General features: G+C 43.7%; 1 protein-coding gene across 1 annotated transcript in view; it reads left to right on the plus strand.

The window, feature by feature from the left end:
• The window catches only part of usp54a (ubiquitin specific peptidase 54a), a 77,054-nt gene that overhangs the window by 41,372 nt on the left and 18,959 nt on the right, over positions 1-16,723 (plus strand). Inside the window, 8 exon segments of the mRNA XM_037781653.1 lie at positions 1,878-2,027; positions 6,893-7,061; positions 7,356-7,547; positions 8,194-8,328; positions 9,926-10,655; positions 11,786-11,907; positions 13,149-13,313; positions 15,460-15,579. Of these exon segments, the coding sequence (XP_037637581.1) occupies positions 1,878-2,027; positions 6,893-7,061; positions 7,356-7,547; positions 8,194-8,328; positions 9,926-10,655; positions 11,786-11,907; positions 13,149-13,313; positions 15,460-15,579 (1,783 nt within the window).

The raw sequence follows: 16,723 nt of genomic DNA on the forward strand, positions 1-16,723 counted from the left end.
TGACCCATCCATCCTCTGAATGCTCTAGGTCTCTAGTTTGATCCATCCATCCTCTGAATGCTTTAGGTCTCTAGTTTGATCCATCCATCCTCTGAATGCTCTAGGTCTCTAGTTTGATCCATCCATCCTCTGAATGCTCTAGGTCTCTAGTTTGATCCATCATCCTCTGAATGCTCTAGGTCTCTAGTTTGATCCATCCATCCTCTGAATGCTCTAGGTCTCTAGTTTGATCCATCCATCCTCTGAATGCTCTAGGTCTCTAGTTTGATCCATCCATCCTCTGAATGCTCTAGGTCTCTAGTTTGATCCATCCATCCTCTGAATGCTCTAGGTCTCTAGTTTGATCCATTCATCCTCTGAATGATTTAGGTCTCTAGTTTGATCCATCCATCCTCTGAATGCTCTAGGTCTCTAGTTTGATCCATCATCCTCTGAATTCTCTAGGTCTCTAGTTTGACCCATCCATCCTCTGAATGCTCTAGGTCTCTAGTTTGATCCATCCATCCTCTGAATGCTTTAGGTCTCTAGTTTGATCCATCCATCCTCTGAATGCTCTAGGTCTCTAGTTTGATCCATCCATCCTCTGAATGCTCTAGGTCTCTAGTTTGATCCATCATCCTCTGAATGCTCTAGGTCTCTAGTTTGATCCATCCATCCTCTGAATGCTCTAGGTCTCTAGTTTGATCCATCCATCCTCTGAATGCTTTAGGTCTCTAGTTTGACCCATCCATCCTCTGAATGCTCTAGGTCTCTAGTTTGATCCATCCATCCTCTGAATGCTCTAGGTCTCTAGTTTGATCCATCATCCTCTGAATTCTCTAGGTCTCTAGTTTGACCCATCCATCCTCTGAATGCTCTAGGTCTCTAGTTTGATCCATCCATCCTCTGAATGCTTTAGGTCTCTAGTTTGATCCATCCATCCTCTGAATGCTCTAGGTCTCTAGTTTGATCCATCCATCCTCTGAATGCTCTAGGTCTCTAGTTTGATCCATCATCCTCTGAATGCTCTAGGTCTCTAGTTTGATCCATCCATCCTCTGAATGCTCTAGGTCTCTAGTTTGATCCATCCATCCTCTGAATGCTCTAGGTCTCTAGTTTGATCCATCCATCCTCTGAATGCTCTAGGTCTCTAGTTTGATCCATTCATCCTCTGAATGATTTAGGTCTCTAGTTTGATCCATCCATCCATCCTCTGAATGCTCTAGGTCTCTAGTTTGATCCATCATCCTCTGAATGCTCTTGGTCTCTAGTTTGATCCATCCATCCTCTGAATGCTCAAGGTCTCTAGTTTGATCCATCCATCCTCTGAATGCTCTTGGTCTCTAGTCTGATCCATCCATCCTCTGAATGCTTTAGATCTCTAGTTTGACCCATCCATCCTCTGAATGCTCTAGGTCTCTAGTTTGATTCATCCATCCTCTGAATGCTCTAGGTCTCTAGTTTGATCCATCCACCCTCTGAATGCTCTAGGTCTCTAGTTTGATTCATCCATCCTCTGAATGCTCTAGGTCTCTAGTAGATCCATCCATCCTCTGAATGCTCTAGGTCTCTAGTTTGTGGCTGTAAAGTTTCATGAAGCTGTGATTATCCTAGAGGTCCCCACAGGTCGTTTTATACAGTGAGGTCAAGTTTCAAAAGATGGTTTCACTACAATGAAACAGCTACTTCCCGACAAGCTAGCATGACATGGTTTGTATAAATGGATTCTTTAGGTTTTGTAGTTTCATATGATACCCGTATCGTCACTCTAGCTTGAAAACTCAGTCAGAGTGTTAAGGGGTTAAACAAACACATTGATAAACATGAGAGTCATCAGTATACAGTGGAAGAAAATCAGTTCAGCTGCTTCATTGAAGTCTACTTCTCTTTTTTCTCAGTTGTTTTACAGGGTGACGGAGGAGAAGGCTCGTCAGTCGGAGCTCTACCTGGTCGGCATGGTGTGTTACTACGGGAAACATTACTCCACCTTCTTCTTCCAGACAAAGATCCGACGATGGATGTACTTCGATGATGCACATGTCAAGGAGGTATATTCAGTCATGCACGGTGTCGTAAGGAGGTGTTGGTAGTAGGGCATAGTGATATAAACAATATATACACTTATCAGTGGAGAAAATATAGTCAATAAAATATTTTTTACGTCTGGGGTGTTCGGGTAGCTGAAGGGGTTTAAGATGTCAACCGTGAACTGCAATGTTAAAGTCCTGCTGGGGAAAGTTGGTGCATGTCATTGCCCATTACTCTCCACTCATTTCCTGTTATTTATCTACTGTTGACTCACTAATAAAGGTATAAATGCCTTTAGAAACTCACTGTCAACTCATTAACTACAACAATTTACCACCAAGCAATTACATCGCAGAAACTAAGCTATTTCTAACTAGGTTGACCATATTTTCAAACCCCCAAACCGGGACCCTTAAATGTACCGCACATTCACGCATGTGCGTTCATGCGCCCACATGTGCACGCACTAATATGCACGCACCATAGCCGTTTTCATCAGGGTGGCTAACGTGGTGCACCTGTGGCGCATTTGAGCAAAGAGTGAAATCAGACAGAAGGCATTATTATAGGGAGTCATGTAGAGAGTTTTCCTCAGAGGAAATTGTTGTCTGGGACTACATACATTATTTTTCAACTTTAGTTTTGAACCCGAACAATCTCTATCACAACACGTTGCTTGCCACAGCCTCAGGCTATTATAATTAAAATGTGGAGCTCAGACAGTTTGGCCAGGATGGAGACACCGGGTGAAAGAATGACAGGAACGGATGGTCCTGAGGGAGTTATAAGAGGAGCTAAATATCTGTTGATGTGCAGAAGGAACTGAGTGGAATTAATCAAAACGACACGTTTGATGTGCACATAAGCACGGAGGGTTCTGTGGATCAAAACTGCACTAAATGTAACCATCAGATATCTGTTGCGTCCGTGCGTAAATGTGGCTTGACGGCGGTGCGCTGTGCTGGCTCGCTTATCTCATGCGCACAAATTAATTATTGAGTGGAACATGATAAATGTCTATGTAAGTATAATAGTGTTGTTTTAATTGTAGTGAAAACCGGGACAATTTGTTAGTGACTATTGAAAACTGGGACATTTGAGTGTTTGACAGATACAGTATGTGTCGGGACTCGGGACACGTCAGCCTGAAACTGGTACAGTCCCGGACAAACCGGGACGTCTGGTTACCGTATTTCTAACCCATCACATGGCAGTCTTTCAGGAATGGACAGACCACCTTCCAAAGAGTAAAATGTAGATCTGCCGGTATGGCGTACCGGTGAGTACCGGCCCACTTCGAGCACTGCTTCATCTACACCCTCTTGTCACCGCATAGGAAAGCACATCGCTATCGCCAGATGAGTGACAACTTTGTTCGGCTCATTTTCTGTAACCAGTGTAGCATTAAAGCATGGTGGAATTAGCAAGTTCGCTAGCTAACTAGCAGACAGCTGGCTTGGTAGCTAGCTTGCTAATTCTGCCATGCTTTAATGGTACACTGGTTACAGAAAACGAGCCACGCAGCGGGCCGGTGGCCGCTGGGTCTCACGGTCCCTCCACCTCACTCACCGCTGCACCGCTAACTAGCCAGCCATCCCTCTCTGGAGCTATGTCCGCTCTCTTCCCGGTGAGCTGCAACCTCATTGTGGCCCTACTGACATGTGATGTCACCAGCAAATAAAAACAAATGTCATTTTCTTTTTCACTAGTGAAATAACCACAGAAAACACTTCAATGTCTGTTCTACTCCTATTCTATGTCTATGATTTCTACACTGTGGTATTACTGCTTTTACTTTTGTAAAACATGTAAGTACTTCTTCCACCACTGGGGGGTTTTATCAACCAGGGTCCTCGCAAGTATAGAAGCACACGTGTGTGTGTGTCAGTTTAAGGAAAGGAAATGACCTCATGTTGTAGTCTCTTTCTGTCCATCCTCACACCTCTCTCTTACAGACGTAGGCAAAGTTGTTGGTAACGTTCCGTTAAAGAGAGAAAAACCCACAATGGTCACTGAAATAACTTGAAACTGACAAAAGTAATAATAAATAAAAATTTACTGAAAATTAACTAATGAAAATCAGATATTGTTTTTGAATTATGGTTCAACAGAATCATTTTAAAAAACAAACTGATGAAACTGGCCTAGACAAAAATGATGGTACCCCTAGAAAAGATGTAAAATAATGTGACCATAGGGACATATTAAACTAAGGTGTGTCCTGTAATTAGCATCACAGGTGTCTTCAAACTTGTAATCAGTCAGTCTGCCTATTTAAAGGGTGAAAAGTAGTCACTGTGCTGTTTGGTATCATGGTTTGTACCACACTGAACATGGACCACAGAAAGCTAAGGAGAGAGTTGTCTCAGGAGATCAGAAAGAACATTATAGACCTTCATGTTAAAGGTAAAGGCTATAAGACCATCTCCAAGCAGCTTGACGTTCCTGTGACTACAGCTGCACATATTATTCAGAAGTTTAAGGTCCATGGGACTGTAGCCAACCTCCCTGGACGTGGCCGCAAGAGGAAAATTGATGACATATTGAAGAGACGGATAATACGAATGGTAACCAAAGAGCCTAGAACAACTTCCAAAGAGATTAGAGGTGAACTCCAAGGTCAAGGTACATCAGTGTCAGATCGCACCATCCGTCACTGTTTGAGCCAAAGTGGACTTAATGGAAGACAACCGAGGAGGACACCAAATCATAAAAAAGCGAAACTGGAATTTTCCAAAATGCATATTGACAAGCCACAAAGCTTCTGGGAGAATGTCCTTTGGACAGATGAGACAAAACTGGAGCTTTTTGGCAAGTCACATCAGCTCTATGTTCACAGACGAAGAGATGAAGCATCCAAAGAAAAGAACACTGTACCTAATGTGAAACATGGAGGAGGCTCGGTTATGTTATGGGGCTGCTTTGTTGCATCTGGCACAGGGTGTCTTGAATCTGTGCAGGGTGCAATGAAATCTCAAGACTATCAAGGCATTCTGGAGCGAAATGTGCTGCCCAGTTTCAGAAAGCTTGGTCTCAGTTGCAGGTCATGGGTCCTCAAACAGGATAATGACCCAAAACACAGCTAAAAACACCCAAGAATGGCTAAGAACAAAACATTGGACTATTCTGAAGTGGCCTTCTTGAGCCCGGATCTAAATCCTATTGAACATCTGTGGAAGGAGCTGAAACATGCAGTCTGGAGAAGGCACCCTTCAAACCTGAGACAGCTGGAGCAGTTTGCTCACGAGGAGTGGGCCAACATACCTGTCGACAGGTGCAGAAGTCTCATTGAGAGTTACAGAAATCACTTGATTGCAGTGATTGCCTCAAAAGGTTGTGCAACAAAATATTAAGTTAATGTTACCATCATTTTTGTCTAGGCCAGTTTCATTAGTTTGTTTTTTTAAATGATTCTGCTGAACCATAATTCAAAAACAATATCTGATTTTCATTAGTTAATTTTCAGTGAATTTTTATTTATTATTACTTTTGTCAGTTTCAAGTTATTTCAGTGACCATTGTGGGTTTTTCTCTCTTTAACGGAACGTTACCAACAACTTTGCCTACGTCTGTACCTCCCTTCTTTACGTCCTTCTCCTCTTTTACTTTTACTTTACTCTCTTTTCTATTATTGCTGTACTCTGATAACATTGGTGGAATGAGATATCACATTCCCTCACTCCCCCTATGTCTCTCTCTCTCTCTGCTGGTTGTGAAAACAAGGATATCCCTCTATTGTTGGTCAGTCCAGCTGGACAGCACCGAGGGTGTGGTCAGAACACACACACACACACACACACACACACACACAGCTGACACTTTTGCCCACACATCTCTTTCTTTCTCTTGCCCAAACACACACATTTGTTCACACATATACATACACACACACACACACACACACACACACACACACACACACACACACACACACACTCTGAGCGGTACACGGTTGACGGACAGCTCTGCGTTTTTGGATTTGGGGACGTCCTGTTGGATCTGAGCAGATCTAGAGGCGAACATGGACTTTTTTTGAGGGTTGAAAATGGAGGAAAGGTTGAAATAACAAGCGGGAGGATTTGTGTCGCACAAATGAGACCAACTGACAGAAAGCAGGAAGACAACGTTTTCTTTTCCAACAGCCTGACGAAAAGCGCCTCCAAAATTTCAGCTGCCATCACTGTTTTACCTGCTGAGTGGTGTTTTTGAGGCAATCGGGACGTCTTTACTGCGGCTGGTAAATTCTCTAGTTACTTTTCACTATTTCCGCCGATACTAATACTATTTCTAAATATGTGACATCAGTAAGGCTGGTATTGTTTGACTCTACCTACGTTTACATACCTTTTTTGGGTACTTCAAATCCCTTACTGAATCTATTAGAATCTATTATCTATCAGGTTCAGCCTTCAACATTTGTAACAAAAAGTTAAAATAAAAATACCTAAAAATCACAGATTGATTTGAGATCGTAAATCACTCTTTAGTTGTCTGAGGAGGCAGACAATGTTTAGTGATCCTTGATGTTGACAACTTTTAGCATAAACCTGAAAATGAGCTGAGCAGCAAGGGATATGAAATGTTTGATGAAGTAAACGGGGTGTAATGGTACACAGAAGTCTTGTGTAGGAGTCACAGTTCGGTGTGATTCAAATGTATAAGGATACTTTTTTTTCAGTTTTCTGAAAGAGAAAATTATGAAAGGAAAAAGTATGGAACTATGAAGAAACCAAATAAGTTAAAGTACAGCTTATTTATTTCTTTGTCTTTTCTTTGTTTTTGTCCACTACACCAGAAGTTTGTAGATCTCAGTCGGGGGTTTTGTAGCATTTTCATCAGCTTTTGAAGTCATCAACTGCTTTATTTTTTTGTCGCTCTCTTGCAGATTGGTCCCAAGTGGAAGGACGTGGTTTCTCGCTGCATCAAGGGCCACTATCAGCCTCTGCTGCTGCTGTACGCCGACCCGCGGGGGACGCCGGTGTCGGTCCAGGACCTGCCCTCGCGCTTCGACCTCCACCACCTCAACAAGGCCTGTTACGACAGCGAAGACTCGGGTAACTACAACACAGCTAGGAGTCGTAGTAGTAGCACAACAGCAAACATTCAGGTAACTAAACCAGAAACGGTAGTACTTGTTGTAGTCGTAGTAGTACTATGACAGACAAGACTGAGGTAACTCAAAGACAGCTAACAGTTAGAGAAGTAGTTGTGGCAGTAGTACTCGTAGCAGCAGTGATGTTCAGGCATTTCTGATATGATGTATATTTGTGTGTGCGTGTATGTGAGCACATCACCACTGACGCCCCGACTTGTGTACTAATCCCACCCCCCTCCACCCGCTCGGCCAGGCCGCGAGCAGTCCATCTCCAGCGACACTCGCACCGATTCGTCGACGGAGAGCTACTCGTACCGACAGCCCTCCCACTCACACCATGAGTCCCTGGCCAGTCACTACTCCTCTGACTCCCAGGGAACCGTCATCTGCATCGAGCGCCCCGACGGAGCCGTGCACACCTCACTCTGCAGCCTGGATACAGTAGGTGGGTAGCTGGAGGGGCTAAAAACGTTGTAGAAGGCTAGAAATGAAATAGTAGTGAGGTGAAGTAATGCCTCCAATGAAGTGTTGCCAACACCTTGGTATAACGTTAGATATGTCCAGACTAGATGTAGACGCTGGGCTGAGGTTCAGATCCCAGGCTGGAGAAGACTAAAAGGCCCTAAATATCCAGGCTGATAATACAGGTAGCCACAACACATATTATACATCTGCTATACGTTATACATTTTTCCCCAAAAATGTATAAAGTTCTTTTCTCAGTGTGACGTAAACAGCTTCATAATGTTGTTTGATGTGAATGAAAGCAGCCAAAGACCATTAGCTGTTGTCCTACTTGTTGTTAACCAATCACAGCAGGTTTTGCTCATGTTAGCCAATCACAGCAGGGTTGATCAGTCACCTCTGTGACAACACACCATTCATTTGAATTCATTAATTTACATTTAAATGTGTTTGTCTTTTTTTATGAGCAGAGCAATTGCAAAGTTTGTTTGTATTGTTTGTATTTCGCTGTATGACCCCGTTGTGCAGCCAATCACGTCCTGCCATTCGTCTTTACTTCTGCCATTGTGTTGCATGATGTGGTGACCATGCTGTAAACATCCGTTGCCATGCTTCTTGTTGCTAAGGCCACGTGACGGACAGTGAGCAGCACCAGTCTCTGAGGAAAGGAGGCGGGGCCGGGGATAGGAGGCGGAGCTCTAGCCGCCACCGGCGGTCTAAACCTGACAACGAAGCCTCGTCGGCTGGTTACCACAGCGAGGGTAGGCGGGGGTGTTCGTGCCAATAAGGGACTGGAGAATTTAGGGGCGCAGGGGCCAATCATAGGGCAGAGAGGAAACTACTGGGCATGCAGACTATTAATCATGTGACATGTTGAATAAAAGTCGACCAACATTGGATTTTTTATGTTGGTTTTTGAGTATTTAAAAAAACCTGAAAAGGATATAATGTATATCTGCTTATATTCATCTTTAACCTAAACAGTTTTGGTAAAGATCCCTTGAATTTGGATATATTAGTAGCTGTGACCAAGATATGTGGCAAGTGGCCATTCTTTCAAAAAAGAAACTTGTTAAACTGTAACACTAACTGTAAATATATAAAAGTACATTTAAACAGTAAACTGAACTGGAAATTAGATTAATACCAGTGACAACAAAATTTATTAAATTTAAGGTATGGAAAGTTTAAACTAAGGCTGTCAATCGATGAAAATATTTAATCTCGATTAATTGCATGATTGTCCATGGTTAATTATTAGGGAGATTTGTCAAGTATTTAATACTCTTATCAACATGGGAGTGGGCAAATATGCTGCTTTATGCAAATGTATGTTTATATTTGTTATTGGAAATCAATCAACAACACAAAACAATGACAGGTTTTGTCCAGAAACCCTCACAGGTACTGCATTTAGCATAAAACATTATGCTCCAATCATAACATGGCAAACTGCAGCCCAACAGGCAACAACAGCTGTCAGTGTGTCAGTGTGCTGACTTGACTATGACTTGCCCCAAACTGCATGTGATTATCATAAAGTGGGCATGTCTGTAAAGGGGAGACTCGTGGGTACCCATAGAACACATTTACATTCACTGATCTGGAGATCAGAGGTCAAGGGACCCCTTTGAAAATGTCCATGTCAGTTTTTCCTCGCCAAAAATTTAAGTGCAAGTTTGGAGCGTTTGGACAAGCTAGTAAGACATGGTTGGTACCGATGGATCCATCAGGTTTTTCTAGTTTCATATGATGCCAGTGTCTTCACTCTAGCTTTAAAACTGAGGTACAACATAAAAATCGCAAGTTGCGTTAACGCGTTTCTGCACCATTTTAAAGACGTTCTTTTCAAACATTAACTGTGAGGAAAGTTTTAGGCTTTTAGCTGTAATCAAATATTGGGATATTCCTTCATACCAAAATTTGGGTGTGAAATGCTTCTTTGTGGGAAAAGAAAGATATGAAATATAAACAGTTTTGTAACTGCAGGAGGAGAACTTGTGTTGCTGTTATCAACTTTCAGTTGTCACTCATATTAAATCATTCGTTCTCTCTTCCTTCATTCATTTCTGCCGTTACTCTAATGTAATCTTACTTTCCCCATGTCTTTATTTTTTGGGGTGTTTTACTTTTCTTACGTTCTCAAATTCTATGTCCTCCACCTTTTCTCCTCTTTTCTGTTCTTTCTTTTGTTCTTCTTTTTCCTCCTTGCTTCTTTCCCTTTCTTATCCTCATTTCCTTCCTTTTCTCACCCCACTCTCCTGTCTGCTCCTTTTTTTCTCCCCTCTTTCCTCTTTCTCCTCCCTCCTGTTTACTCTCTTCCCTCCCTCTCTCCCCTCTCATCTTTCCTCCACCCAGGAGAGACGTTAAAGGAGCAGCAGGTTCCTCGTCATCTCCCCAAACCTTCCTCCTCCTTCTCATCCTCAACCAGTCGCCTCCGAGACTTCAAGGAGACCATGAGCAACATCATCCACAGCCGACCCCTCTCCTCCTCTTCCTCCTCTTCTTTACCGGCTGCCGTAATCTCCTCTGAAATCACCTCCTCCACCAACAACCACCACTACCCTGCCACCACTATCGCTCCCTGCTCCTCCTCCAGTAAACCCCATGACTGGGAGGCCAAAAGCACGAGCAGCGAGTCCAAGTCCAGCTGCTCGGGCGGAGCAGGGTCAGGGAGGTACCGGCCAGCATGGAGGCCCCGCAGGGAGGCGCTCAACATCGACAGCATCTTTGGCCGCGAGAGGCGAAGGCAGGCGGGATACAGCCCGCTCGGAGCCTCCCTGCCCGACGACTGTGGAGCTCCGGCCTCGGAGGGAGCAGACGCTTCCTTCCCGGCCCAGGAGGAGGTGAGGACTGTCAGGGCGGGCTCCTCGTGGACTCTCCCAACCACCTCCAGCAGCCACAGAGGAGATGGAGATGGACCTGGAAGTGGAAGTGGAAGGGGAAGGGGAAGTGGAGGACGTGCAGAGCTGCCCCCTCCTCCTCCACCTCCTCCTCCAAGGCTGATCCAGAGGATGGAGAGCGGATACGAGAGTAGCGAGAGGAACAGCAGCAGTCCAGTCAGCCTGGATCTGAACCTGGGGGAGAGGTGAGCTCGCAGAAGGTCCTGATCCAGGGCTGTCTGTCCCCTGATGTACATCCTTCTTTAGTATTCAGTATTTATTATTTCAATAATATATTCACTTTATTTTTCTACTAAACACAGCTGCACACAGGGCCAGAGAATTAGCCTGATAATAAAACTGAGTATCATCAGTCATTAATTAGTCTGACATCATGTTCATGTTCGCCAGTTTCTGTACGAATCAGTAGCAAGCCAACCGTAGCTTTGGTCTCCAGGGCCGGAGTCTCTGCTGTACTCTGCTCCTCTGCTCCTCTGCCTGCCTTCACTCACACACCGCACTTGTTCTCACTCTCTCACTCCACTCTCACGTGCATGCGTGCACACTCCACACTGCAGAACAGTTAGTTTAGCTCTGAGAATATCTAGTGAATGTACAGTGGACGTTTGTGCAGAAATAACTGCTGCAGCTCCTCCAGACCAACAGAGGTTTCCCGTGTCTTGTGAAGTGACGGGGCTCCACAGAGAGAAACGTTATCGTCTCCGACCAAAACTCCGGTGTCTCCCCTGTTCCCTCCGGCCGCGGTCGGGAGGCTCACTGTGTTGATCAATGCTCATTCATGTCTATGTAGAGCGAGCACAACTGCGAGCGCGAGCAGCAGGGCGCTGACTTTCGTGTACTTAACTGCCACAGGTGTTAACAAGCAATTTCTGATTCTTACAAACAGTCCCTTTCAGGAGAGCGTAGTGCCCGAAAAATGAAAGCAAATCATTGCTAAAAGACTTTGACAGAATTAAATAAAACGACAAAAAACGGAAAAAGATTCCTGTGCAGCATGTTTGCGCACAACTAATGCCTTCACGGGAGGATAATCCGAAAATACTTTGTTTAGTAATAAGATTTGGATGGATTTACAAAAGAAAGAACAACAATAAAAAAAAAGAAGTGAAAATGGGCCGTCTATACAGCGCTGATACCCAATTCAATTAAAATAGAGATTGATCAGAAGCAGCTGTGTTTCAGCCCAGGAAATCAAGCTGAAGGTGAACTGTGACTGTAGCCACATGGCTGAATATTCAAGACAAATATTACTGGACGTCACTGTGCTAATACATTACTCTCTCTCTTTCTCTCTGTGTGTCTCCCTCGTCTTCAGGGAGTGTGTCGTGAATAAGCCTTCCTCCTCCTCTTCCTCAGGACCGTCGTGGAGGAACATCAGGTCGAAGAGCAGTGGAGCTTTGCTGCAGGAGCTCAGCTCTTCCAGCAGGGGGAGCCTCGGTACGACACATCTTCAGCTCACTTCATGTGTCTTTGCGCATCTTTCTATTCTTAGGGCTGTCAAAGTTAACGAGATAATAACGAGATAATAACGAGATAACGCGGTAATGCTTATTCATTTTAACCCCACAAATTTCTTCAATGCATTAATGCAGCGGGCTCAGTTTAAAAGCTAGAGAGATGATACTGGCATCATATGAAACTAGTAAACCCAAGTCGATTGGTACCAACCATGTCATACTAGCTTGTCAAGAAGGAAAAACTGTCATGTCCATTTTCAAAGGGGTCCCTTGACCTCTGACCTCCAGATCAGTGAATGTAAATGGGTTCTATGGGTACCCATGAGTCTCCCCTTTACAGACATGTCCACTTTATGATAATCACATGCAGTTTGGGGCAAGTCATAGTCAAGTCAGCACACTGACACACTGACAGCTGTTGTTGCCAGTTGGGCTGCAGTTTGATATGTTATGATTGGAGCATATTGTTTTATGCTAAATGCAGTACCTGTGAGGGTTTCTGGACAATATCTATCATTGTTTTTGTTGTTAATTGATTTTCAGTGCTGAATATATACATACATTTGCATAAGGCAGCATATTTGCCCACTCCCATGTTGATAAGATTAATCACGATTAAATATTTGAATCGATTGACTGCCCTGCTTTCTATGCAGTTGCGCCACATCTAGCTTTCACTTTGCCTTTTGCCGACCTGCAAACTTGTTTGAAAATATTGCACCTGCTTGAATGGAGCTTTACACACCTGTACTTGATGTAGAACCCTGTTGCTTTTACCATGTTTCAACAGCTAGTAATGCAAACTGAACTAAGGACACAGACAGCGGCATGTGCAGTGCAAAGTTTGCCCCTATTAACTTCTCAAGTCATTGTAGTTGACAATGTATTCTCTTCATAAGAGAGTTCGATGCAGCACTGTAAGTCAGCATTGATGTCCCATCGGCCAATCTCAGTACTGTTACCAATAAATCACTCGCAGAAGGTGTTTTGTTTTTTTACGTCATTTTAATTTGGGTAGAGGAAGCACGCAACGTTGTTCCATCTAATTTTCATCTTGAGAGACAGATCTTGTTCAACCACTCAAACTGGAATCAGCTGACAAATCTTGGGTCCAGTTGATCTGAATGTCTCATGCGTGGACACTGACAACTCTCCGTACGGGCCATCCTGTTGCCGCAGTTCACGGCGATGACTTTATATCTGTTTATGTGTGTTGAACAGCGCCCCCTGCCGGTCGCAGCGAGCTGGACGAGCTACAGGAGGAGGTGCAGAGGAGAGCGAGGGAGGAAGAACAACAGCGCCGGCAAGAGAAAGAGAGGGAGGCGGCCCTGGGCTTCAACCCTCGACCCAGCAAGTACCTGGACCTGGACCAGCTGCAGATTCAGGGTACATGAACACACACAGACACACACACACACACACGCATAATACTTTCAATATCTATGTATTAACAATGCATCATGGAACATGTGGTTGCTTTGGGTTCAATGAAAGTAGAATAATAGCAGAAGTAAAGTCAACAGGACTTTCCTGAATATCAGAAGAATTTAAATCAATAAATCAACAGAGATTCAGTCCATCACTGATCCAACTGGCGTGCGTGCGTGATTGCGTGCGTGCGTGCGTGCGTGCGTGCGTGCATGCCTGCCTGTGTTGGACAACAGGAATGTTCCTCGTTGAGCAGCTGAAAGGGTTCAACGCACAAAAGACAGAATGACCCACGCAGTAATAAAGCCTACGTGTGTGTGTGTGTGTGTGTGTGTGTGTGTGTGTGTGTGTGTGTGTGTGTGTGTGTGTGTGCGTGCGTGCGTGCGTGCGTGTGTGTCTGTCTGTGTGTGTGTCTCTGTGTCTGTGTGTGTCTGTGTCTGTGTGTGTTTGTTACTGTGAGTGTGCGCTCTGCTGGCTGCTTTTCACTTTATATCTGTACTATGGCGTTTGTTGTTTTGGAGGTTTTTCAGTTGTAATAGTAGTAGTAGTTGTACTAGTTGTAATAGTAGTTATAGTAGTTATAGTATTACCTTTACTGATGTGCTGCTCTCAGTCGATAATGACCCTTGTTCTTCTGATGTCAGTCTGGGACCAGTTCGTCAGAATCATTTTTCCATATAAAAAATGTAAAGGTTCATGTGTGTGCATGTTTCCTTCACAGCTCACTCGGCCTTTAAAGGTCCCATATCATGCTCATTTTCAGGTTCATACTTGTATTTTGTGTTTCTACTAGAACATGTTTACATGCTGTAATGTTCAAAAAACACATTATTTTCCTCATACTGTCTGCCTGAATATACCTGTATTCACCCTCTGTCTGAAACGCTCCGTTTTAGTACATTTCAACGGAATTGTGTTGCTAGGCAACAGCTTGGGTCCATGTTTATTTCCTGTCAGTTGATGTTATTTACATACACTGCAACAGGAAATAAACTGGGACACATTTACAATGTTAATGTTTAAAACTGTGTAATGGTCTAAATATTGTATATTTGTGACATCGTTTTGTTAGTTTAACAGTATTTTTATAGCACTTAAACCTGCTTTATAATATAAAAGACATGAAAATATATTTTTTTTTTACAATATGGGACCTTTAACACTGAACTGTATTTACACTTTGAGCAGGAATTGGACCCATTTCTCTTCACCAAGCTGCAGGGCTGTCAGCGAATATTCTAAATTCAAATCTATTTTTTTAATTGAAAATTAATTTGAATTAACATTCAAATATGAAAATGAATATTCGACTGTGAAAAAAGCCCCGTAGCACTACCGCAGCAGTCTACCTCGCGCACACTGAATGCACCACCTGACGGGAGTCACACAACGTCACTTTCATTAACTGCAAATGAAATGTAACTTTAGGTCAAACTGAATGAGGAATAATTCAACAGCAGCTGTAATGATGGCAGAGAACTCGGCCACAGAGAGAGTGAAACCGTGACCTAAGAGTAAGCGTTGTGTCATATCATGTAAACAAACCTCGTACCTATCAGCTGTGAGCTCCAAATCAGACCGGAGATGGAACTACTTAAAAGATGGGGGAGTAGTACTCGCTATCCTCCGACGTTTGTTCTTTTTAAAACAGAAAACATGCTTTTAAAATTGTGATATTTACTAGAAATGACTTACAGTATAGCCTACAGCAAGAAGGAAACTATCAGTTGATCTGCTGGCGATCTCTCTCCCGTCAGCTGCCACCTTATTTAGGTTTCTGTAGTGAAATGGTATCATATAGATAACTCCTCATTTCAACTTCAGTTGTCAGCCGTTCCTTGTCCATTGTGTCGCTTTCAAAGCGAGCGACAGGAATAAATAGAAACAGGACGTCTGACAAACGTTCAGCTCACAATGGCGTGCTGCGCAGTGCTGCGTCACTCACAGCCACTTAGGACACAGTGTCATGGACATAATGCACACAATTAGATTGTTTTAGAACAAATGTTCAAACCATATTTTTGACTAATTTTGACAGTCCTATCAAGCTGCAGAATCATTAAATATGTTTGTGTGTGTGTGTGTGTGTGTGTTGGTCCTGTAGGTAAAGGTGACAGCTTTGAGAGGTGTGTGTCGGAGGCGGAGCTTCTGCTGGATCAGTCAGTGCGTCTGGAGCAGGCAGGCGAGGTCGCCGCTGCGCTGTCAGCGGTCAACGAAGCTGTCTGTAAGCTCCTCCCACTCCCACCCCCCACCCCCCGACCCTGCCTCCTCCGCTTCACACACACACACACACACACACACACACACACACACACACACTCAGTATCTCATACCAAATAAACACACTGTGAATGAGGTCACCGCACCCCCGCCCACCAACCCTCTGCTTCGTTGCTAATGGCAACCAGAGGCAGCACAGTGGCCTGCTGATAACTGCTCGACACACACACACACACACACACACACACACACACACTGTTCAGTCTCAACTACACCATCTTTGCTTTCTCCTTTAACCACACACTCACTTTTTCTTGTTTCTTATCTGAACATTTAGAATCCCCACATCTCTTTCTCAATTCGTTTGATCAGTCAATCATATTTGCATCACTCACACACACACACACACACACACACACACACACACACACACACACACACAAACACAGAAACAGACGTAGAAATACCAAACTGTGCCGAGACATTAAACAGGCATATTGAAGAAAAGCATCAAATATTTAAAATGGAAGGGAACAAAACCTCAAGAGGAGAAGCAGATCGGTGAGTCGAGCTTCAGAAGATCTTAAAACCTCCTCTCCTCAAAATAAAAGAGCAGCGTCACTTTCCTGAAACTTGACAATCTGCACTTTAAATGGTTCCAGTTTATGACAACTTGGCTCTTATTTTGTCATTTTTATCAGTAATAATAAAATTATACTCACCGAGTTGATAACTGGGAACACGGAGACATCATTAACAAGAAATCCAGTGAGCAGTCAGACAATCAGACAAGTTGGAAAACGGAAACAAACATCCACCTGAACAGCTGACCAATTTGCTTCGGAATGTTTGCTTCATTGTGGGACATAGCCCCCCCCCCACATTTCAGTTTCCAAAGGCTGGCCCACACTAAACTAAGTTTTTCAAATAAACTGGGAAAAAAAAGTTCGGAAACTTGTGTTTGGTGGAATTGCCATTGTATTTTACATGGTTGGAAAGCCTGTTTATTTACCTTCACAATGATGTCCAACTTGTAAGGATCATGCATTTGTGGGATGAGCAGCACAGCTGATTATGTGGGTAGCGCCCAAGAAAAATTTGCCAAAATGCTCTGCCAATGGTAAACAGTGTATTCTCCTGTTGGTACT

The sequence above is a fragment of the Sebastes umbrosus genome, chromosome 10, assembly GCF_015220745.1.
Source record: "Sebastes umbrosus isolate fSebUmb1 chromosome 10, fSebUmb1.pri, whole genome shotgun sequence".
In the NCBI taxonomy this organism is placed as follows: domain Eukaryota; kingdom Metazoa; phylum Chordata; class Actinopteri; order Perciformes; family Sebastidae; genus Sebastes; species Sebastes umbrosus.